This window comes from Siphateles boraxobius, unplaced genomic scaffold (assembly GCF_051911475.1).
Source record: "Siphateles boraxobius isolate OS27281-9 unplaced genomic scaffold, OSU_SipBor_1 66, whole genome shotgun sequence".
Taxonomy (NCBI): Eukaryota; Metazoa; Chordata; class Actinopteri; order Cypriniformes; family Leuciscidae; genus Siphateles; species Siphateles boraxobius.
This window is the reverse complement of record NW_027509193.1, coordinates 23,381,068-23,406,100: the sequence shown is the minus strand read 5'-3', so window position 1 is coordinate 23,406,100 and position 25,033 is coordinate 23,381,068. Positions and strand designations below refer to the sequence as shown.

The window sequence follows — 25,033 nt, the reverse complement described above, 5'->3', positions numbered from 1 at the left end:
ACACACACAGACACACACACACTCAAAATGACAAGTGAAGTACAGCGTGGTGCTGAATCAAAATAAACTGTTAAACAACTCTAGTAAACTTTACTAGACTAAATAATTTGTTATTAGTACCTTAGGGAGCGTAGCAAGGGTCCTGTGTTGTTGTAATTACTCTGAGATCCAGCAGGACTAAGCAATAGAGGACTCTGAGATCTGGACGAAGACCCTGATGATGTGCTGTCCAAGTATCTGCCTGCTGTGGCACAAAAAATGAGATTTGGTTATTATTACAAAATACCTGATAAAACTTGACATAACACCACGTAGTTCATAATTATGCAAGCTTATATAATAACCACCAGAGGGCAGTGACACAATCCATAAAGTTATCCATTTCAAAAACACTGGCTTGTTTAATCCACAATTTTAATAAAAGTTAATATTGGAACGCTGTTGGTCTGAGCTAACTGTTGTATACTGTAGCAAAACTGAAAAAATAAAGACACGGAAAATTCTCTTCAAAGACTATGTATATAAAGTCTTTGAGTGAATACAACGTTTTTTGAGTTTGCAAGTCTCGGAAACTTAATTGAAACTTCATTCGTCAAAAACAAACACAAAACGTCCAGACGAAGCCATCTGAACGTAACTCTTGTAAATCTCTCATTTGCACTTTTAAATTAAAGACTCAAATTAAACTCTTTGCTGTGCTTAAAGCAAGTTACATCATTAGAATATTCAACGCAGCGGAGAGAGCAGGGATAAGACTGAGCACACGCGCCGTTCTCAAGAACTTTTCCTGTGAAGCATCTTTCCTCCGGCAGAAACAGATGTTCAAAATTGCATAATGGACAAATGCGCTGTCTTAAGCCATTTTCAAGGGCTGATTTGTTTCTCCCCCAAACATTATAATTATAATTGACTTGAGCCTTCAAAAAGAGATTGTTTTTTAAAAACACAGTTTGTTTGTCTCCTGTTTTTAATTTATATTTGAGAAAGAGTATGAATGTAGAAGTTAAAATGGTTAAGGATGATGATGAAGAGATGTGATGTGAATTTCTTTCTCTATTCCTCCTGTTTGCTTGACAGTTGTGAGGATCATATTCCATGAATCAGCATTTCATAACCTTTGTTATTTCAGGAAGTAGTGAGGTTATGAAAGAGATATTCTAAACCAGAGCAGAAAAATGAATGAATAAAAAGGATTTATATTATGTGCATTTCATGTAAACTTGAGAGAATATACATACTTTGCTGAATAGGAGAATTCCTGGTAGATCCCGTGCTTCCGTTTGAGCCATATTTTTCAAGAAGCTCTGCAAATTCTCTACTACACAAAGACAAAAGAAGAAATAACAATAATGCAATCGTCCAAGAAAAAAAAACAGTCCTTACTTCCCTCACATTAAGTAACAGCTTGCACTATTCCAAAATAATATCATGTCAGTTAATTCGTTTAGGACGGAATGTAATTATGTTCACATGTTATCTACACAATCCAAATTTGCTCTAAGCAGATACAAGTACTCAGAGGGCTAAATTCAGTGATTAAAATATTCCACATCATTACTAGAAGGAAAAAGCATGACCAATGTTATCAATCTACTCTAACCGTTTCATCTGCTGCAAGTAGTCTGATTGACTGCCAATGCCAATATAGGGCTCGACAATAAGGCCAGTAATTCAAAATTGTACTTTCCCTGCCAAAATTTTCATTGGTCCAACCACAAAAAACAAACTACATTTTACTTTTAGAAATGTATTACTATATGTCCCAGAAAAATATTTTCTTTAGAAGATAGATAGATAGATAGATAGATAGATAGATAGATAGATAGATAGATAGATAGATAGATAGATAGATAGATAGATAGATAGATAGATAGATAGATAGATAGATAGATAGATAGATAGATAGATAGATAGATAAATAGATAGATAGATAGATAGATAGATAGATAGATAGATAGATAGATAGATAGATCATTGTTCTGTTACTGAAAGATAAAGCAATGGAAATGGATTTTGTGATCAGTCTATTGAGTAAAAATAAACATGCTGAGTTCTCTTTAGTTCCCTTTAGTTAGGCTGGGCAAAATATCAAAAATCTATTTAAATATTCCCCTCCATCTCCATCCCAGGCCATTTTCCCCCAGACACCTCTTGAATGTCAGATGTAGGTCAACAGAAATGGCTTGTCACTGGACTCAAACCTTATTCAGTATGGACATGTGTTCATTACACACTGGTGCACAGGCTCAGCCACTGGCCTCTTTACCTACATGCAGGTGTCCCTGAGTGATCCCAGATCTTTGCTTGCTTTAACCACAATACAAAGCGACTATGTGTGTTCAGAAGACTATATAAACACAGCCAAGCCTTCAATAACTAGACCCGAATCATATTTACCCGAAGCCTAAAATATAGGTGTACTCAAAGTGACAGCTTTTCGAAGTGAGTAATGCAATGCAAAAAGAGCTTTTTCCTCCGTCCTCAGGACAGGTCATCAGTGCGGATTAAAGGGAGGCAGGTCACACAAGATTGTGAAGCATTTGGTTAGGAGCTGACTCTAAGAGGCATGAACGCTGTCTGAATAAACCACTGTGTATACATGCACATTCTAAACCATCTTCCTCATAAATACACGCAAACAAAAAGCCCAAAAATGCTGTGCTCAGTCTTTCGGTCCCTGAAGACATCCAGGTTGTTGATATGCGAGTGAAGGCAGCGGAGGTCTTTGCATGGAGGCAGAGGCGTAATCCCCTCAATGCGCATTGGTTAAGGGCAGAACGCAGATTAAAGCATGGAGACGCAAGGACTCATCTCATCATGGCTTAAAATGTGAGTCTGTTCTCATTCTCCCTCGCACTCTCTCTCTCCATATCTCCATGCATCGAATGGCTTTTTCCTTCATTCATACAATCCCTGGGCTGCCAGTCCAGAGCCATGGGACTGATTCTCCTGCCAATCTGTCTATGTGTAAAGTTCAAAAGTACACTGCGGTCATGTTACTGACTCTCACAGACTCATATTTATTTTGAGATTTGCTAAAGATTACATTCAACAATGTTAAATTTATTAGTGTTTGCACTATCTGTTCACTATCTGTTTATAAATATCTTCAAAAGTTTTGGGTCAGTAAGATTTTTTTAAAGAAATGTATACTTCTATTCATGAAACATGCATTAAATTGATCAAAATTGACAGTAAAGCCATTTATAATGTTACAAAAGATTTATATTTCAAATAAATTAAAAACATTAGAGCATTAAAAATGCTCATGACTGAAAAATGATTGCTCGTTACTAAAAGTCAATAGACCTAATTTAACTGAAGTTTTAGAAAGTGAAAAGTCACTACTAGCATTGCCATATGCAGGAATAGTAATTTTCCATTGATAGTTTTTTCTAGTGAGCGAAATAGTGGAGGGCGGCAATATATGGGAGCCATGCGGCCAGAAGCTCATCTTTGAAATAGCTCACCAAGAGACTCACAGGCACTGCCAATACTCCGTCAGATCTAGTTTATGAACAAAATTATTCATCTTTCATTGAATTATTTAACGTGTCTTCTAAGGGGTGACCATTCAAATGAAATGTACTCAGGTCAGACATCTATAGATCAATATCAGTGGATGAGAGTGTTTAAGTGATGGCAAGTGTTTAGGTTGATGTCACCAATTAAGTGGCACGTTGGCAATGAGATTGACTATCAGCAGTAGAGATGAAAAGAAAAAGCAACAAACATTACTTTGGTTTGCTTAAAAAGATAATCGTTTTAAATAATTATTTTGTAATTATTTTTTACATATACACTTCCATGGGGTCTACAGGATTTTAAAAATGTTTTTTAAAGAAGTATCTTATGCTCACCAAGGCTGCCTATACAAAAATACAGTACAAATTTTAATATTATGAAATATTATTACAATTTAAAATAACTGTTCTGTTTTATAATATATTTTGAAATGTAATTTATTCCAAAGCTGAATTTTCACTGAATTGTCACATGATCCTTCAGAAATCACTCTAACATGATGATTTGATGCTTAAGAAATATTTATTATTATCATCAATGTTAAAAACAATTGTGCAGCTTAAATTTTATTTTGGGAAACCATGATATGTTTTTTCAGTATTCTTTAATCATGATTATCAACGTGCTTTGAATGTAATGTTCTTTTTTTTCTCTCTTTGGAAGCAACATTTACAAAAAGCAACTTTTTAAATGTCTAAATGGACATGAAATTTGTGATCTTCAGAGCAGATGTTATAATGGATGGATCAGGGGCTTACCTGGCTTCCTCATCTCTGGCAATGAGAAGGCGCATGTGATTGGTTGAGGATGCTGATCTAAGAATGTCCACCGCTCTACAATCAAAGAACAATATCGGGCATCGAGTTTTTTAAAGGTAATAAAATAATTACAAGTGGTTAATTTTTGCAGTTTGCCGTTTCAGAGGTAAAAGTGAATACAAGCTAAAAAAACAGTCCTTGAGGTATTTTAAGACTTAATTTATGTTGAAGTCATCACAGAAAGTAAATACATGCATGAATAGAAGAACAAATTAATTTAAACAAATAAGAGAGTGTAGTATGTACCGTTCACTTGTCACGCCAATCAAGCTTTCACCATTCACCTCCAATATTTGGTCTCCAGGCTGCAGGTTTCCTATTGAAGCATTTACAAAATAAAAACTATAAAAGACCCATAAAATGACTTGACAAATATATTACTATTACATACTACATTACATAATATTCTTCATATTTTTCCATTTCTATCATTAAAAGGTTTTGGGGTCAGTCCTTTTTTTTTCTAAAGAAATGTGTTCTTTTATTCAGCATAGATTCATTCAATTTATCAAAAGTGACAGTAAAGACATTTATAATATTCCATAAGATTTCAAATAAATGCTGTTCTTTTGAACTTTCTAATCATCAAAGCATCCTGAATAAAATGTAGCAGATTCAACAAAAATATCAAGCAGCACAACTGACAAAATCAAATCCGGAATGGAACAAGCGGCAAAGTCTCAAAGGGCTCACCTATGTCTTACTTTGTGTCAGAGCACTTTAGACAAATACAAACTTTCGGGTATCCGATTTTACAGTCACCCTGGATTATCATCAGTACTGTGAAAATCTGTCTAAATTCCCTCAGAATATCTGTCTCCCAGTTAAATACAAGCATGTTTATTATGTCTTTCCACCAAACCAAAGAGAGCAGCCAGAAAGCTAGCAAAGTTCTCTCGTGTGAGATGGCTAAAAACAAGCAAAGACCCCGCAGAGCGCATGCGCCCATATAAGCTCCCATTATATACCCCGTGCTCTGTAGCAGCAGAATGGGAGACAGACTCTAATTCCAGTCCGTCAGGGGCATTAACTCTAAGCACAGGGATGACGCTAACTCCCCTTCACACGTGAAAGATTTAAACAGAGGTATACGCAGTGAGACAGACAATCTGTTTCGCAGAAATGTAAACAGCTGCACTGACAGTTTCCTTTCTAAATTTGTGTCTAAACTTTTGAATTTCTGTTTCATTATAATGTGTCTGTTTCACATTCAAATTCTGATTTTGGTTTAAATGTAAAGCTAATATCCAATTACAGTAAATGATTTGATTCATAATAACAAGATTGATTCACTTTGTTCATTAGCAAAAGCTGTTGACTATAATGTGGATCAAAGCAATTTAATCAAGCTCGCTGGTCAGAGCAGATTTCAACCTCCCATTGTTGACTAGCCTGAGCCTCACCACCTAGGTTTGGCTGGTAACAATGTGATTATGCTAGTCTAACAGCTAAACCAGCATGGAAAATCATGCCTTTCTGAGCTGTTTCTTTTTCAGGTTTTGCACTGTGTCTAAGAGACTATAAATTGATGTTCTTACATTGTTTAAAACTTTTAGGAGACCACCTGGATAAATGTATAAAGTTCCCCTATTATGCTACTTTAAAGGTTACTAATTTTGTAGGTCTCCTACAAAAGGTTTATATGCATCTAAGGTCAAAAAACAATTGTATTGCTCATCACCTCTTTTCTCACAGCGTCTAAAATAGCTCGATAAAGGATTCGGTCTCTCTAAACCTCTCCTTTCCTAGAGCTTCATCTGCTCTGATTGGTCAGATGGCGCAGTCTGTTGTGATTGGTCTACCGCTTACAGCGAGTGTCGGAAACAAAACGCCCATTACCATAACTGAATTTCAGCTCCAGAGGCTTCCTCAGCACTTGCATACACAGTGATACGAACACGATGGTGTCGGTTTTACTGTATCAATTCCAGCGCAAGTCCTCATCCTTTAAAGTGGATTCGCAGCACAGAAAACAGGGTCTTCCCGACATGTCAACAACATGAACCAAACTCTTCCAGGCTTCAGCTACAACTACAGTTTGATGGAGGGTCACTGTGGAAGTTGTTCACGGAAGACCATAGACTGGCATTATGCAAATTTGTACGTAGGTTTGTAACAGGAAGTGAGACTGAAATTGCTGACGACTCGTTTCAGCAGTTCAGAGTCGATTCTTTATTTAACCCTTTCACACGTAAGTTTAAAATATTCTAACTGACCCCCCAGCGTGAGTTTTTCAAGGCGACCGTTATTTAGAACTTGTCACTTTAATGTTTCCATGGTGACGCGTCATTGCTTGTCACGTGGCACAGCGCAACTACAACACAGCGCTGAATGAATGATGATCTGCTTTTATGTAATTTTTCCTTTTTTATTAAAAATATACACAAATGTATTAGCTATAGCATGAAACACTGATATTCCGATTGTCAAATATGTGCAAGTGGATGTGTTTTGTTGTTTAAACACCTTTATAACGATCGCGTTAGTTGAGCTGTATGCGCAATGGGCGGCGCCATGTTAGTTTGTTTCACAGTTCAGAGAATCGGATCTGTTGGATTTACAACACGTCAATTCCTCCACTTCTCACGAAATACATGAAAGTAGGTGGCCGGTGAACTGGAAGAAGAATAGGATAAAAAGTAAAGCTACTTACACAATGTGTATCTGATATGAATAAAAGTGTTCTCTTATTATAAAGGAAAGGAAGAAGAATTATTGCCGCTTCCATAGACATCAGTGTGTTTTTTACAAACTCAAAATCATTGTTTTGCTAGTAATTATGTGTATTTAAGTGTCTGAAACCTAAAATAAACATTATGTGGTTGAAAACACTCAATAGTTGTGATATATGGCAGCACTGAGTGCGCTTGCCTCTGGCTCAGCGCCAGTCAACGCGAGAAAGCACGTTTGAATTTAGCAGTTGATCACGTGATGCACTGACCGTTCTAATCACACCGGTGTGATCGTACGCCCCAGGGACCAGCCAAGACTGATCACACCGGTGTGATCGTACGTGCGAAAGGGTTAAGGAGACAATAACTGTATTTGTCGAGCACTTAGATCTTTAAAACTTTGCAGACCTTTTGCATTCACAAACAGCTATATTACACACTGCATTAAACGTAATATTCGAAAAAAAACATAATACGGGCACTTTAAGGCAAAAAACAACTTTCAATCTGTGATAAAAATAAACTTACCATCACTGGAAGCGAGGCCACCAGGTAAGATCCTCTTGACATAAACGCCATATTCCTCTCCTGTTAGTTCTTTCACACCACCGATCACTTTGATTCCTTAAGAAGAGACAAAGCATTACTCAAAGACGTAAAATATTATTCTTACATTTATATTGCTGTTGATACTGTATTTATCAATCAAATGTATTATTTATAAATCTAATCATTTAAACAAAACCCAGAAATCATACCACAGTCCCTGACAACAGGATTTTATGGCCATTCTGATTGCATTGCCAGTACTCACTGATAATTTGATGACAAGTGATCGCAAAATGAAAGATCTAAACGTTCATAAAGCTTACTTAACTTTGACTTTTTTATGGGAACTGATTATAGACAATTGCTTGATTATAAGATCAATTGCTTAAGAGTGCACTTTGTGATATAACAGACAAAGCTTCAATATTCTGTCTACTGGGTTATGATCTGAACAAAATATTTCAGAGAAATGTTCAAAATTAATATTATGATTTTTTTAAACATTTAGCATTTACTGTACTTTGTATTGTGTGTGTTGTGTAAATTGTAACATACAATAGTGTCCAAAAGTTTTTCAAATTAATACTTCTATTCAGAAAGAATGCGTTAAATTAATCAAAACTGACAGTAAAGGCATTTATTATGATACAAAAGATTTATATTTCAAATAAATACTGTTGTTTTGAACTTTCTTAAGTCAAATAATGCAGCCTTGGTGAGCAAAAGAGACTTATTTTAAGAAAGGTATAGTACGGTACTGTACTTTCGGTTATTTTTCGCTTTGGTAATCCAAATAAATGCATGATGACTAAATAGTGCAGCCCAGCTGCTGTAGTGTTGTGTCTGATTTCAAGTCAGATAAATGAGGCCTTAAACAGCTTATGTTAAAACCAGTCTCCCTAAAATTAGGATTTACAACTGACTCTGGTCAGTATTTACTTCTAAGCATTACATACATCAAAACTGCAACTTTCAGAGTTTCAGGTAAATGCTGTGAGGCTTGAATTCCCCTGCAAGGAGTTTTGCTATTTGAGCAAATGTGAACACAAAAATAATATTTAATGTTTTCTCTCATTCACTGCTATAGAAGTTGATCCAACTATGACGCCTTCCGCTTCTTAGAAACCCGGAAATGTGAAAAGGATCAATATGGTGGAATAAGACCCGTCTTCTAAATAAAATAGCCATTCTCTGATTGGTAACGTCATCGCTCTGGTTTGCTATGGAAAACATAGGCGCCGATTTATGTTTTCCTCCGTGGGTGCTCATGGGCGCTCATGGGCGCACGCCCTTAAAAAAAAAAAAAAAAGTAACGTTAGGCCTAGTCAAAAAATGTTTGCATTTCAGAACCGAACGAGAAGCGCAGCGCCGCATCTATGACAACTCGAGGTAGCCTATCGCACACCGGACGCGCACTTTGTCAGTTTATGGCCAGCAATAATGTAATTTTATGTTTAAGGACATTATGGAATTAAGATAATGTCTGTACGATGTTATGATTGTACTGTACAATTAAATACAACCGGGGGGGTCTGTTACCTGAATGACTTGAGAATATCACCTGAAAATCCGATAACATCAGCAATTTTCGTTCAAGCAGCTGATTTCTGTAAATGAATGTAAAACTAAATGTATATTGCAGCACAGGTTGAAGTCAGTATATACAATTAACGAAAATTTGAGACAAATAAATATAAATTTAATATAAAACTATGTAAATCGCGCTCTGTGGCACGGCAGGATTTTGAACAAGGTCCTATAGCCGTAGCTGGGCGCCGCCAGTGTGTGTAAGTTACACTCATAGAGAACAATGTGTTCGAATTTTAAAAGACATGGCAATGCACGACGCGCCTATGATGGAAACAGTCAGCATTCTGAGACGAGCGCTTAGCACTGAATCCATTAAACACACAGGAATCCTGTTTTACTCCATTGAGGTTGAACATAATGAGGTTAAAAGTATTTTAAAATTATTATTTTTTAAAGAAGCATTTAGAAAAAAAGATAGGGTAAATCACATTTCATGTTGACTTTAAAAAACTCAGGGTTTATCTAAAAACAATATATTGAATAGAGTCATTGTCTAAATGCCACATGAAAGAATGGCAGATCCCTTATTTGAGAGACCAACAGCAAATCAGTGTTGTCAGGCCATTAATTGTTGAAACAACAGGAATGAGCTCTGACGCTAACAAAGCATGAAAGCCTTTAATGAGATGAGCATCTTTCACACCTAATGTAATCTCATGAGTGTTCATATGTATTTTATGTAAAGTGTGGTTTTACCACACGTACAGTTATTTACCTTTCCATAGACACTGAAATGTACAATATTGACATACTGCCAGCACTAAAACGTTCATTTGCAAGGAGTTCAGAAGCAGAATACACTTCCCTTGATGAACAGTACAGATTCTTTAGATTCGCTTTGGTCGAGCGGTTTAGTCACTCATGGAATAATAAATATCCTTATTTTGCTTCAGGCTTATCTGGTATTAATAGAAAGACAATGTATTAGCACTAATTGAGTTTTGAGCTGATATTGCATATTAATGGATTCACTTTAAGATTAATCTTTAATGAGAAGAACTGCAACCTGATTATCCCCAAAACACATGCTAAACATAAACTCAAAATTTTTCATATACTCTAAAATAAATGCAAAGTACTGTGTCCAGAAAAAGTCTATACCTGATAGCATTGCAAAAATGCATTGTGAAATATTTGATTTAGTCTGTATTCATAAAAATGTCTCCTAAAACAGAATCGTCTAGTAACACAATGGATTGTTGACTGTGCAAGTTTGGATGTAAGAAGGACAGGTTTAAGGGGCTTAGAGCTGCCTTCAAATAATGTTTTTGATCTATTGTGAAGGGGGAGATCAGGCTGCGGTATAAAAATAACGAAGACAGCGTAAGACTTAAAAGACTGGAAAACAACCGTACCCTAAATCTATGCCTACGTTTTACTTCGAGACTTCGCCATACGTTTTAAAAGATAAAGGTTCTGAAAGGTTGTTTTTTTTTGCAGTTATGCCATAATAGAACCATTTTTGGTTCTTCAAAGAACATTAAACATCCATAAATAACCATTCTTAATATGAAGAATATTTTAATAATCTAAAGAGCCTTTTTCCACTATAAAGCATCTTTTGTGCTATGGAATGGTTCAATGGATGTTAAAAGTTCTTCATGGAACCACAGATGCTAATAAAGAAGAGTCGACAGCCTCTTTCGCACATACAATCTTTACTAGTAAATTGCCGTTAAGAGATCATGTTCAGGAACTCACGTGCCCCGAAATCGAGGAAAGCATTCCAGTGTAGGTAAAGTTAATTACATATTACATATCATTTTGTAGTAAACCAAAGTGTTACACATTTTATTGGTGCAAAGATGAGTATGTGTATTTTGTGCAACAATTGCAACTGCTTCGTATCACTTATTTAGAAGCACCACAATTACTAAATTGACATAGGGACTACTGAACAGATATTTAGATGTTTATTTTAAAATGCAAAGTATTGAAATCAAAATATTTACTCTGTAAACACTTGCATTTCCACAACACTATAAGTGTGTCCCATTTGGTAATCAAAAGTTCTACACACACTTGCGGTCTTCATGCCCACTTGGGTCAAATACAGGAAATACGTCATGCACGTAGACAAGTGGTCAAGTGTGGGTATTTGGACAGGCCCATAAAGTTCTGTCAGAGCAGTTTATGGTAAATTCCACTGAACATCTGAACATTGCTCTGCATTTTGTGCTCGAGACCCTGCCTTCTTTTCCATTCATCAGTGCTTACTTACTATAGTAACTATTATGTGTCTCGTGTTTTTAAGAGCCAAACGGAGTTCTATGAACTCATCCCCTTACAACTGTAACTCAGAAAAAAAGGGAAAAAAGGAATTGAAATAAATCTAAGGCACTTCTCCTCATCCAGGAGGATGAAGAAAACAGCTCAGCGTTTAAAGGTCATTTCCGATGATTGACATCACAGAGTTTGCCGGTATTCTGGTACTGATGTGTAAATGGTATCTTATCAGGGAAAAAGATGGAATGACGTTGACAGCACAGTTGTGTATTTACCGAAAAAGCAGTTCTGGTAATTTTACGGTAATTTACCAGGAACTCTGTGTGAAAGGGTCTTGAATAAGAGTATTTATAATAATATGCCTTTTGATGTGGTCAGCACAGACAAGGGGGGCTCAGCGAGCTCTTTGGGGGGTCGCGGCACATTTTGAAAAGTGTTGAACAGTGAGCATTAAAGCAGCAGCAATTCATAAATTTTTTTGTGTTCAAAATATAATGAGCGAGTACATCATGAATCCATTTTCCAAACCGTGTTTTTGTCTTATCCTGAATCACTATGGTACACCTATAATACGTGTTTCTATTGGGACTATTTTACACTGGTTCGGATCGCACCGCTGCGGTGTAACCCAGTGCCTGCGTGACTCTTCATAGACATAAACAGAGAGAAGAAGCTCCGGCTACAATGTTCTTCCGCAAGACGCATTATTCTGTTAATATACGCATATTTATTAATCGCTAGAGCGCCAAACGATCATATTACATTAGCTAATTTTATTCACGATCCCCTGGCTGACCAAAAAATGGGTTTTCAACGAGGTCCCAGACACCAGTCATTTTGTAATAGGCTATATTAATTATTTTTTCCCTGCACACAGTGTGAATACTGATATTTTTGTTATTGCATTTCAAATAGGGCCAATTAATAGGGTACTCTTAGGCTTACGTTTTTGAATTTACAAATTGCCTACTCGTGTTTTTGTTATAGTATTTTCAATATTATACACTATTATTTGTGCATAAACATATCGTATTTATATCATATGTATAGTATTTACAGTCATTACGTTCCTGTGTATATTGCGTGAATGACGGGTAGTTGGGCAGATATTGTGTTTTGCGGTAGGTGGTATGCCATACGGAACCGTTGCCACTGAAACTGCATATTAACGCACCAGTGGGGCTCGACAGCCTTAGTCAAACGGGTTGGCGCGTATGGTTGGGTTGCGGAGAGATTGTGAGATTGTGGTTAGGTCTCAGCAGCACTGTTGGTTTATTTGTAGAGGTTGTATAGTATTTACAGTCATTACGTTCCTGTGTATATTGCGTGAATGACGGGTGGTTGGGCAGATATTGTGTTTTGCGGTAGGTGGTATGCCATACGGAACCGTTGCCACTGAAACTGCATATTAACGCACCAGTGGGGCTCGACAGCCTTAGTCAAACGGGTTGGCGCGTATGGTTGGGTTAGGGAGAGATTGTGAGATTGCGGTTAGGTCTCAGCAGCAAGAGGGAAGTAGAGGTCAGTAAGCTGGGCTAAGTTGAGTGGGGGACGGAGGGGGGTGACTCTGGGACGCCAGAGTCACTGTCGAGCCCTCTTGAGGTGTCGTGGGCTGGTCGACGAAACACTGAGGACGGAAGGTGCCCACTTGAAGACCCTAGAGATGTTCCCTACTCCGCTCAATCCAGAGGGTTGTTATGGGGGGACCGCACTGTGGTTGCAGCCGTTGTGTGTGCTGACGCGCAGAATATTAACACCAGACAGAAGGAGATTCACGTCACCAGATGGAAAGAAGCGTAAATGGATGGAGAAGCATAGGTTACTGTAAAGCTACGTCTTAGTTGGTGCTTATCTTGGCGAAAGCCGAGTACAAATCAGCATGAAGTTTTAACATCTACTCTCGTGTAATGGAAATCATCTGGTTATAGTAATAAACATGCTATTTGTTTAAAAACAAAATATTTTGTCATCCTTGCTGCAAGCTTACAAGAGCGGCAATATCATTAAATGTGAAGGGGGTCCCTAAAATATTTTCTTGGGAAAAAGGGGGTCTCAGACAAAAAAAGGTTGGGAACCAATGTTTTAAATGATATCAAGATATGATAAGATGTTTAGTAAATTATACAAACACAAATGTTAAAAGAGTCACTTACCTAATCCATTCTCACAGTCTGTAAACTCCATAGAATGCACTGCTCGATCTACTCCATACGGACCCATAAGTGTCCTGTGTAGTACAGAGAAAAAAAAGTGGAAACATGGAAAAAAAAAACTTAGTAACATAACGAGACCTGTTCGATTCAGAGAAATAATCAAAAAAAAATTTTTAAGAATCAAACTTCTCTCTGAATTCAGTTACATTTGATGCAGGCAACATTCAGTTCATATCTGAATATTGTAAACAAAATGTCACTGTACATGCTGTGCCTGTGGACTGTTATTAGCATCAAGACCAGTTATTTCCAGTGGGGAATCAGTATTAATTATTTAGCATGAATGTCCTGCTTTGGACAGGCTCCTAAAAATGTACTCTTTCAAATGAACTCAATCTGTGTATGATTCTGTTTTTTGAGAACATAACAGTGATTAAGTATTTGAGTCACATAACAGGGATTAAGTTTTACTTGCGTACTTAAATCATTAATTAAAATGATGTTATTAATTAAAGAAACTCAACCTGGTTTGGCAGTGGAAACACTGTTACTATGCAATTGAAAGAACAAAATAGTGTCTTTTCGTAGGAAATACAGTATATCAGGACACTGACAGGGCCTTTTGTAGTTTTCCAGCACTACACCAGAAAGATTACAAGCATCCACCACAATCCAGTATTTCCTGCAGGCTCGATGCACTGTCCTTGAAACTGTACTTTAGATTGTCAGAACCTAAGACTTCGTCTGAGGCTCAAATTCAAGCTAAACATAAACAAGAGTTATGTAACAAAGAGTGTCCGCTGTCCCCAACGCAGCGCCCTCTAAAACAGCATTTTAAAATGATAGGGGGTCTGTGGAAATCAATTTTTGTTTTACTTTTTAGGGTTGTTAAAGTTAACTTGTGATTTTAATAAAATGGCTATTGCAGTCATTTAAATATATTAAATAAATATGCTTAATGCACTAATGTATCACATACCAAATTTGATATTATTTCTAATTCAAAGAACTCCAAGAATTTAAATATCAAGAATCGTTACCCTAAATGGGTATAATAATAAAAAACAATGAAAATTGTCATTCAAATTGTGTAATGAAAATATAAAAGTCAATTATTTCATTTTGCAAACTTCATGCCTACCATCATGCCTAATAGTCTTATGCTCCCTTCAGGTGCTATCGGAAATGTGCTACTTCTGAGGTACGACTTTGCAAAATCGTGATTGTAAGCTCATCCTCTTCCAATTTTGACTTGAGGGCGTTCATATCTATTTATTTATTTTTTACTAGGAAACTACTATTTACACTCATTTCGATGGCATGCGAATGCAGCATAAGCATCAAGAAGTTTGATACCAACGTTAACCTCTGATCAATAGCTAAAAGCAGTTAGTATGAATTCCATGAGGCATGTAGCCTATGCATGGATTTAGTGAGTACGCACACATTCTCCGGGTGATTAGAGCACATTATAGTACATCCTTTAAAGTATTGTGAATTCTTCCAAATATAAATTCAAATAAATTCAAATATGCCCTTCTACGGTCGGTGCAGATTTGTAGATTATATTAAAAATGGTTGAAGAAACCATCGTTTAACGCATTTTACGTTTTTCATTCTCTCGCCAGTTATATTAGTAAGTGGCCTACGTAACAAGCACGCTTTATAAGTGACACACCTTAGCACAGCACAGGTAAAACAAAGTAGCCTACCCTCAAGTTACCGAAACCTTCGGTAGAGGACAAAAGTGACAGCGCGCTCATGTCGACGCTTCTCTCGAAAACACTAGAGCGCTTATCACTCACTGGAACTAATGAGCTGAAAAAACGAGACATAATGCAGCTCAACAACCACAAAATGACAAAACAAACGTTTTTACCTGCTAATCATGACTGCTCCCTTGTACATGACCGAAAATGTTGGCATTTTGAAGCGGTTTTTGCGCATCCAGCAACGCGTAGCGTATGCCCATTCCTCTCGTGATCAGCGCCTCGCGGAGGTCCGACACAGCGCGAGCCACATGATTCACTGCTACAGCCAGCTCTAATACAGATGATCCTAAACATCACCAACTTTGCCCACAGATTAAATCTTATGCAACAGAAATGGGGGATCGTGTTTTTTTATAAAGATATTTTAGAGATAGAGGTTTTTGCCCATTGTTTAACAATGACTGAACAGGTGGTTCCCAGACAGAGAAACAAATATTCACGTTTATGAAAGGACTTTAAAGGTTTAACGTGATATAGCCTACAAAGTCTTACTGACAATAAGCTATTTCAATCCATGGGGTCTTTCAAGGACACTGGGCTGAAGTCTATTTTAGAAATATGTTGGGGTTTTTTTTAATCAAATTAGACCTGATTTGGGAATTGAAACTGATAAACTACTTTAATCTATCCAGAGTCTCTAGACAAAACACAAGGTGAACGAAACTAAATAATCACACTGGAATGAAGCCCATAGTCTAGTGAAGAAGTAGATAAATGTTATACTATTACTACTATAAACTGTATATATAAAAAATCTAAAATAAATAAAAAAATCTAAAATGTGCTGCATGCATCATCTTAGGTGGCAACATCTAAAAACATATCATTAAATCAACCTTACTACATTTGGTTACACCAACAAACGTCATTGATAAGAGTCAGGTCAGACAGAAATAGCTCCTTAATGACACATTTTTGTGTTGTTTTGGGATGGTTGTGATTACTTAACCACTGATAGTGTGGAATCACACTGACACTAGTTATTTTATGAGTCGTGAAAAAAATGCACAAATAGGAAATGCTGATGCTTTGGGGGGGGGGGGGGGTTACAACATTTGTGCAAAAGCAGAAAACTCTAAATCCATGTCAACTCAGAAAGACATATTTAATCTCTCAACCGTTTCCATTTTTAGCCAGCGTTATTGTCTGCGGTCATCCAATGCGAAGGAAGAGTGTTTTTCTCTCACGCAGCAATCAGATTTATACACGGATACTTGAGGTAAAATGACACAATGAGTGGATTACACTCTCCAAATTTACTCAGCTTTTTGTATTCTTACAATAAGTGTAACATTTTCAATGTTAAGTAAGTGGGTTGAAAAAAAACATTCCTTGAAAAGACTAACTGCATGCGTAATGTAATGAAGAGACAACCTGTTAAAAGAGATCATTGTCATATAGTGCTCAACAAATAGTGTTGCTTGCGCCCTAGTTAGAGTCAGAGTGACACTTTGCTTTAAATGCATTGTCACGGTGAAACTCCTCACTGTCATTTACCTCGACACATGTCTGACTTGAGCTACAGCACAGCACAGAGTTGTTCAAAAAGCTTATTGGGGGTGTTTGCTTTAGATTTTCTGTTGTTTCAGTCATGCCTGTAACAACACAGTATCTTGGATAATGTTATCAGGCAAAGTGGAAATGTGTGCATTTATTGTTATTGTCTTAGTTAATAATGTAAATAATGTATCCGCTGCTGTTCACAATCTGTCAAGTCCCTATGACGATCAGTGTGACCAGACTAAGCTTTCTTGTGCCAAACTCACAGGCTGTAATGATGTAATTTGTGGACTAGCTTTTACACACACGGCCATGATAAGCTTTATTTTCAAAATGATCACACCAAACTACACTGACTTACAGAATTCTCTCATGAGGTTAATATGTCAAGTGTGATTTGCACATTCACATATCAAGTCATGACTGGGCAGAGTACTTTAAAGTGCACAATAATCTGCTAGGACAACCTGTCAATCAAACGTGTACAGCAGGGATGGGCAACTCCGGTCCTCGAGGGCCACTGTCCTGCAGAGTTTAGCTCCAACCCTGACAAAAATTATTTTTTAAGTAATCCTGAAAACATTGATTAGCTTGTTCAGGTGTGTTTAATTAGGGTTGGAGCTAAACTCTGCAGGACAGTGGCCCTCGAGGACCGGAGTTGCCCATCCCTGGTGTACAGCAAAGGTCTTTGACCCAGCTCCTGGGCAACCACTGTCCTGCAGAGTTTAGCTCCATCCCTAATCAAACACACCTGAACCAGCTAATCAAGCTTGCCAGGATCACTTGAAAATCACAGGCAAGTCTGCTGAACCAGGTTGGAAATAATCTCTGCAGGATAGACATCTGCGTATAGGGCCAATTAATGGTCTCACGAGATCCCTGGAACCCGATCCTCAACCGCCCTTCTTCACAGACACATTATCCAATGTTAAACTACAAGAGAGTGATTTGGCTAAAAAAAAAACCAGAAGAAATGTATGTTTTAGTAGACTATAAAACAAATACTAAAAATAAAGAGATAGTAACCTACACAAATCTTAAGCATTTTTGCATGGATACAGGTGTGCGATCTGTTTGATTGGTTGTACGGTTGGGTTACTTTACATTGATTGTTTAGTTGATACAACATTGAGAGTAAAACATTCTTAAAGGGTATTTCACTCAAAACCGGTTTCTTCAAAAATCATTTACTCACCGTAATGTCATTCCAAAACTGTATGACTTTCTTTCTTCTGTGGAACATAAAATAAGATATTTTGAGAATTGTTGTTTTTTTGTCCATACAAAGGATGTCAATAGGCACCAAACATTCTTCAAAATATCTTCTTTTGTGCACCACAATGGTTTGGAATGACATGAAGGGGAGTAAATGATGACAAAAAATTGTGAATTATCCCTATTCACGAATTCACACTTACATATAATCGAATAGGGCAGAGGGGTTTCCAGTCCTCACGTCTCCCCACATTTTGTAATATCTCTCTAATTTGACAGGCTCAGTTTGGGATTGGGTTCCATTCAACCGTAAGTGTGCTGCAAAGTGGACTTAAAAGGGTATTTCGCCATTTTAAGATTCCAATCCGGAGTAGGTGTGTTTGTATGAGTATGTTCACGGATGTAAAGTGCGTGAGATGCGACAGTTACAGGTCAAATATCATCATTACGGGTTAAATAAGACAAAAGACATATTTAATATTACCAAATTATATAATCACAGCAACATATCAATTAGTTTAGGGCTTTTGAATTTGACAGATTAGATTGAGTTCCATTTCTTAAGTTAAACAAAATTAAGTAAAAAAAGAAGAAAAGTCTGTTTTTTTTTTAAATTTATTTACTCACCCTCTAGTTCTTGTATCAAACATCTATGAATTTCTTTCTTCTGGTGAACACAAAAGAAGATATTTTGAATGTCAGTAACCAGACATTTGACGTCATCCAATGACTTTTATAGTTTTTTGTCAATACTATGGAAGTCAATGGGACCCATCAACTGTTTGGTGGTTACACAAATATCTTCTTTGTGTCCAACAGAAGAAAGAAACTCATACAGGTTTGGAGTAAATTATGAAAGAATTTTCATTTTAGGGTGAACAATCCCTTTAATATTTATATGGATGTATTAAACACGTATTACACCAACATCCAAAGAGACAGGCATGATCTTCAATTGCAGTAATTGCAACAGAACATGTCTTTCAAGAATCGGGCTCTACAGTCACAGCAGGCGCTGTAACTCAACAAATGTCTCCACTGTCTTTCGAGACAGAAGGATGCCAATATTAAATGAAAGTATGGTAATTTATAGCCTTTTATATTTATTTACAGAAATGTATTATGGCATCAAACCTTAAACTCCTTTAATATGCGCGACAAGAGTTTCGTCTGTTCGATGATGTTGCAGGGTGTTCTGAATGAACACATTTTGTTAAGGGGAGTGAACTTTAACAGATATCCTGTGCTCAGGGAATAGGGAGCAGTGGACACTGCGTAGGGACCCTGTCAATCTTCATGAGTGATCAAAATCATGACTGGAGTATTACTGATGTATTTGTATACTATGTATTATTACGGTGAGTCTGTGACGACTGAAATAGAACAGTTTTCATCTCATTTGCTCTAAAAGGGCAAAATGTCCCTACATTTATAAAGCCTGATACTAAACGGCTATAAATATCCTTTCAGAGCAGCCACTGTGAAACAGGAGACAGCTGTTCTTTATCCAAGAATCCGCCATACCCGTGAATGGCAGAACAGTAAAGCTCAGGCAGAATGGCAGATATTTAGCACCTACATTTTAAAAACTGAAATCATCTTTTATTCATCGGGCAAAAATATTTATGAATATATAACTTATGCTGTGTCTGCAGTGTCTTTCATATAATATTCTACCAGCACTAAAAACACCCTCCAACCACCTCTGATGCACACTGCCTGTCAGGCATCGGCAGATTACATAGCACTACAGTGACGCATGCTCTAACATATTTGACAACACAACTATACATTTGTTAATACTGGAAACAAGTGAGTAAATGTTGCAGTTGCAGTACTTACATTGTGCTGTAGTTTTTTTCCATTCAAGCTTTGGATGAAGGTGACTATAACATTAATGTAAATATTTATACTAGTATCTAAAAAATGTCACTAAATCTTGCTCCGAAGTATCATTTATCTCACCACTCAAGAATCTCAGAAAGCCAGCAGCCCTTCACCCCTTTTTAAATCACTGAAGCTGTAAATCCTATGAATGATGATTCATGACAGATTGGCCGTCCATGTGATTTCTCATGATGCAGAGAATTAATTCATATGAGCTGTTTCTACATTTACTGGCATATAATGAGTTTTTATGTTGGTTCTAAATTAAAGTGTTGATTTAGTATATGTATGTATATACAGGCTAACATGTATTATATATATTATAATTAGGCTTATCTGAAATGGATGTCTTACAAGGGAAATATTGTTTTCTGTCTTCAATCTGTTAATTCTGATCACAAACTGTAAGGATTGTAAACAAATACACTGGGATTATCCACCATGCAACACATGCATATATATTGGTGGAGCAAACAAGTGCCATGAAAATCATATACTTGTTTTAGGCACAATGATGGTTGTGGTTAAAATATTTGATAAATGCAATTAATATGTTGTGTGGATAAATGTTTAAGATAAAATGATGCAATTTTATTTTAATTCCAATGATCCAGCAGTGACAAATTCATTTTTATCTACATAGTTAATATTATCCCAAGTAATATGAAAACTGCATGGATAATAATTTGAATGATATATGATATCTGTCATCTTTGCTTGTTGGCTTACAGTGATTGACTGATGAAATCACACAGTCCTAAAATCCTGAGCTGTGTGGCGTGAAAGACATCAGACAGGACAAATATAAACGCATTTCACACTTTCAAGAGTCCTCAAAAACAAAATACATCCATAATATAAAACACATTACTTAATAAATAAATAAATTTAAAACTTTAAATTTAAACTGTCAGACTACATGCCTACTTTTGAACGAAGTGGCTGTTGAAACATGTTAAGCATTTCTCAAATAAATAATTCAATTCTTGGATTTGTCAGTTTTGTTAAAAACGTGTTTGTGTTTTTAAAGCAATAGCCGTCTTCATTTTAGGATTTAGTTTTCGATAAACTTTAAATTTAAATTTTTGTAGTCCGATACATTTTTGTAATTTTTGAAATATTTGTTCGAGCAATGTTTGTTCAAACAATGTTTGAATAACACATCTATATTTTAAAAAAGAGCATTTACACTCAGAGGACATAGAAAAAGCACATCATGTCTGCCCCTCAAAAGAAAAAAATGATTTGTGTCTTTGTATGCAAATACATTTATGCACGACCACAATACACACATACGAAAACTTTCCTTCTCCTTCCAGCAGCCATGGCAACTACCCATTGCATCAGAAGTTTAATCACCAAATCTGCACAGTGGGTTGTTATCAGATTATCGGATAATCCAGTCCACATTGAGAAATCATAACAGCGGAGCGGTGGAGATGCACTATATCATGTCCGTTTTTGGCCAGTCCCGCTTCTTGTTTTTCATCTAGGAATAGCTCAGTAAACGTGCCACCCATTGCAGTAATGAAGAATGGGAAATGAGAGTGGCAGCTTTACTCAGGAGCCAAGTTTCCATACTGGACCACCGAGTGTGGTGAAATGGGTTAATCTGAAACAGTCTGACAGGCCAGTCTGACCTGTTTACTAACAGCTGCATTCTGGGCACATGACTGCCCTCCATAGGTAACAAACAGAAGCGCATCCCAGAAAATGTCACAACACATCATTATCCACTTGTAATCATGCTTGATGCTGTCAGCATAAAAACAACACTGAATGGGATGAACAATCATGAAGGGATTGTTGAAATTGTTTTTCTCATATTACGGAAGGACAGAGATTGTAATTTAATGAGACGGCTTTGGACCAACAAGTCTATTAATGGTCTAATTTTTGATCAAATCAGAGAAGAGAAAAATTCACATATTCACAGAATATTTTAAACTGACAAAATATGACAGATAAACTTTTAATGACAACAATAAGGTGTAAACAATATTAAGCATAGGTGCATCATAATGTATACGTTTATGTTCTTTCTCCGGTAAGAACAAAAGCTGACTCTTTGCAGGTCAACTAATGTAAAAACATGCCTGTTTTTTTATGAATCTATAACAGTGTTGCAAATAGCGTAGAAATCAATAAACCACAACAAAGCTGATGCAACAGACTGGTTAACAAGACCTCATTATTAGGAAGGACTGAGACAAACAAGATAGCAAAACAGCAAAGTCGGCAAAATTATGATGTTTCATTGATAATGGTTATTAGCGAAAAACATGCAAAAACGAAATCAATAAAAAACAACCATGCAGATAAAGATTTGTTATAGGATGTGTTGTCAAAGTATAAAATCAAGGCTTTAAAATAATGTTTTAAAAAATATAACTGCGTCTTAGGTGTTAGCTGACTGTGTCCGTTGTATATTAAACGTTTGCATCCAACACAAATGATTCTACTCATTAATTGCACGTATTTCATTTGATTACACTGCATTTAAACATCACACTGAACTCTTAATGACCCCTCACTTGTGTCTAGCTTCATTCATTTATGTATACTGTAGCAGGCACATAGTGTGCCATATAATGCTGTCGAGTATTTAATCCACAGACATTGACATAACAGTCACAGATTCCTGCAGTTACATTGAAAAAAACGCAGGCTTGTAGAGGGAGCCCTTTCCTGGAAAACTTTTATACGGATCCAAAACTTCTATGCTGGCTATGAGATAAATGCTGCAAAAACTTCTCTGAAGCCTCATACATAAATGCTCAAGTAGAAATTCTATTCAAGTTTTTGGCATCGATTTTAGCATAGAATAAATAACATTTGAGTCATTAAGTTATTGATGAAAAAGTGATGAAAAGTGACAAAAATCTATGACAAATATCAAAATACAGACATGGGTTTTCTTCAACACTATGAAATTAAAGTACTCATTCAATGTACCATTAAACAACATCAAAAGAGACTAAACTAAACTGTAGTATCTTGAGGAAAATAAGCAAAAGATTTACTTGTACTTGTGATATAATATCATGCAGCTTTTGTTATATTTAAAATATTTAATTTTGTTACATTTATAAATGTTATTCTTTCTGCAAACAACATGCTTCAGTTGTTCAGACTGTTTCTTCAGGTCATCACTAAAGTACCGGTCATCAGACTCTAAATTTAGCACGTCACCGGGCAGATTCATTCTCAGGTAGGTTACACAACCAGCTATTCCTATATTTCATGGCTATAATATTAAATTAATGTGCATGCCATCAGTAGAATATTCAAGAATGTTTCCACCTGTCAATCAGACACCTGCTATGATACTGATACTGGTGATGCAACTACTGACTTTCATTTGAACTTGAAGGCTGCTGACAATCATAAACAGTGTTAAAAACCTTTCAGAGTGCCTGTTCACCTTACTTAACCTTTACATTTGGGTAATGCCTTTAGATGTAAAAAAACAAAAAATCTCTGCCATATACTGTCCTCAAACTGGGGACCGGGAACCCCATGGAAGCTCAATGAGGTGCTTGGGCATCCACGAAAAATTTGAGAGGAAAATTTTTTTTTTAATTTACCTAAATGTAATTTTAGGGCTGTCAAAGTTATCGTGTTAACTTTTGATCACAAATATCAAATGTGTTTAATACTGTTTATGTGCATTCCAAAACATTTGTTGAAATCATTCGATTAAATCATTTTTAATCACTAATCTTTTATCAGCCCCGGTTTTTAAATGTAAGAAATCATTTTTAAAGGTTTTAACATATTACATTATTCTTAGTGGGTAGAAAATATAGGCTACAAAGAAAACATTATCCAGATATTATTATTATTATTATTATATTATATATTTTCATCGTCTCTTGCTTTATTACACTGACAATATAAGTTATTTACAGTACAACAATTATTTAATTTAGCTAACAACATATTGGCTTTATTATATCAGGCTTTATTTTTCGTACAAAAAGAGTTTTCAGTAGAAAATGAGCCTATATGAAAATATAAATCTGCCTTTAGCCTATAATGATCGGCTGCAGGTTCTCTCGCTAATGGATCATCATCTTTGGGGTCCTTGGCATAACAAAAACCCTGGTTTAAAAGAAGATGAAGATATGTATAACTTCATCTGTATAGGCTATATAAAAGCAACACGTTTTTGTCAGTATAGTCTACTTTTTTGTTTAATAATTACAGGCTATTACAGACATTGCGCACGAACTTGACGTCTCAATTTTGGAAGAGACTGTCCAATATATTATCATTACTCAAAAAATATCAATGCCACAAATCTGTAGCCTACTTAATCTTTGTTAATCCGGAAATATGTTACTAATATAAAAATGCTCACGGCTACCTTTACTCTGTGGAGACAGAGTAACCTCGTTGTCAAGAACATTCTGTGAACAGTAGCCTATACTGTATGCTATATAGCCTACTACATGCTCTTCATTAATGCTGATCTATACTTGTCACGTATACACAGTTAGAAACTTAAGTCGTTTACATGAATACTTGTTAAGTTTAGAGTTTCATTTAATGTAAATGGGAAGGTAGAAAATAATAATAGCCAGGAGAGCATGCAAAACTCTAAAACCACATTCAATTCTTACCAGTAAATGAGCGAAAGTCCATCAAAACGCTCGAGCTGTCTTCCACCGGGGTTCAGATAGGACATTGCATCCAACTGAAACGTTAAAGTTGAAATAGTCTGCTCTGGAAACGGAATTATATGCTGCCTCCAAATATGACCACCAGACACATCACCGCGATTTCATGTCATGCTTGTGGTTCGCGCATGCAGCCTCGCTCAAGAGTCAGCGTTCATTCAGCATTAAATCAATGATACAGGAACTGCCAGAGGGGAGAGAGAGAGAGAGAGAGAGAGAGAGAGAGAGAGAGAGAGAGAACTATGCCAGTTTCTAATCTGTAAAACACGTGGTTTTCATGCTGACCTGGTCGTCTGTTAGACAAAATCTACATCTTGTCGACAGCCCTCTGGTCACATTACTTTGCCTTTGCCAAACTACAGGTAGGCTAATGTCTGTGTATGTATGCTGGGATGTGTGAGTCTCTGGCTGCCTCTCAAGAACCATGAGCTGTCTACCTAGAGA

At 36.4% G+C, this 25,033-nt stretch overlaps 1 protein-coding gene across 6 annotated transcripts in view; it reads right to left on the bottom strand.

Moving 5' to 3' along the window:
• LOC143722034 (syntaxin-binding protein 4) overlaps positions 1-24,755 on the bottom strand; it is a 42,805-nt gene extending 18,050 nt beyond the window's left edge. For 2 of the 6 annotated variants that reach the window (XM_077213091.1, XM_077213094.1), the window contains exons 1-7: positions 24,533-24,755; positions 13,534-13,607; positions 7,544-7,639; positions 4,590-4,659; positions 4,284-4,358; positions 1,239-1,318; positions 121-244 (exon numbers count right to left, since the gene is read on the bottom strand). In XM_077213091.1, the coding sequence (XP_077069206.1) occupies positions 121-244; positions 1,239-1,318; positions 4,284-4,358; positions 4,590-4,659; positions 7,544-7,639; positions 13,534-13,607; positions 24,533-24,597 (584 nt within the window). In that variant the 5' untranslated portion in view covers positions 24,598-24,755. Of the gene's footprint in view, positions 1-120; positions 245-1,238; positions 1,319-4,283; positions 4,359-4,589; positions 4,660-7,543; positions 7,640-13,533; positions 13,608-15,412; positions 15,564-24,532 lie in introns of those variants that run through there. The other 4 variants (XM_077213095.1, XM_077213093.1, XM_077213090.1 and 1 more) reach the window with 4 other exon arrangements.
• Positions 24,756-25,033: the final 278 nt, after the last annotated feature.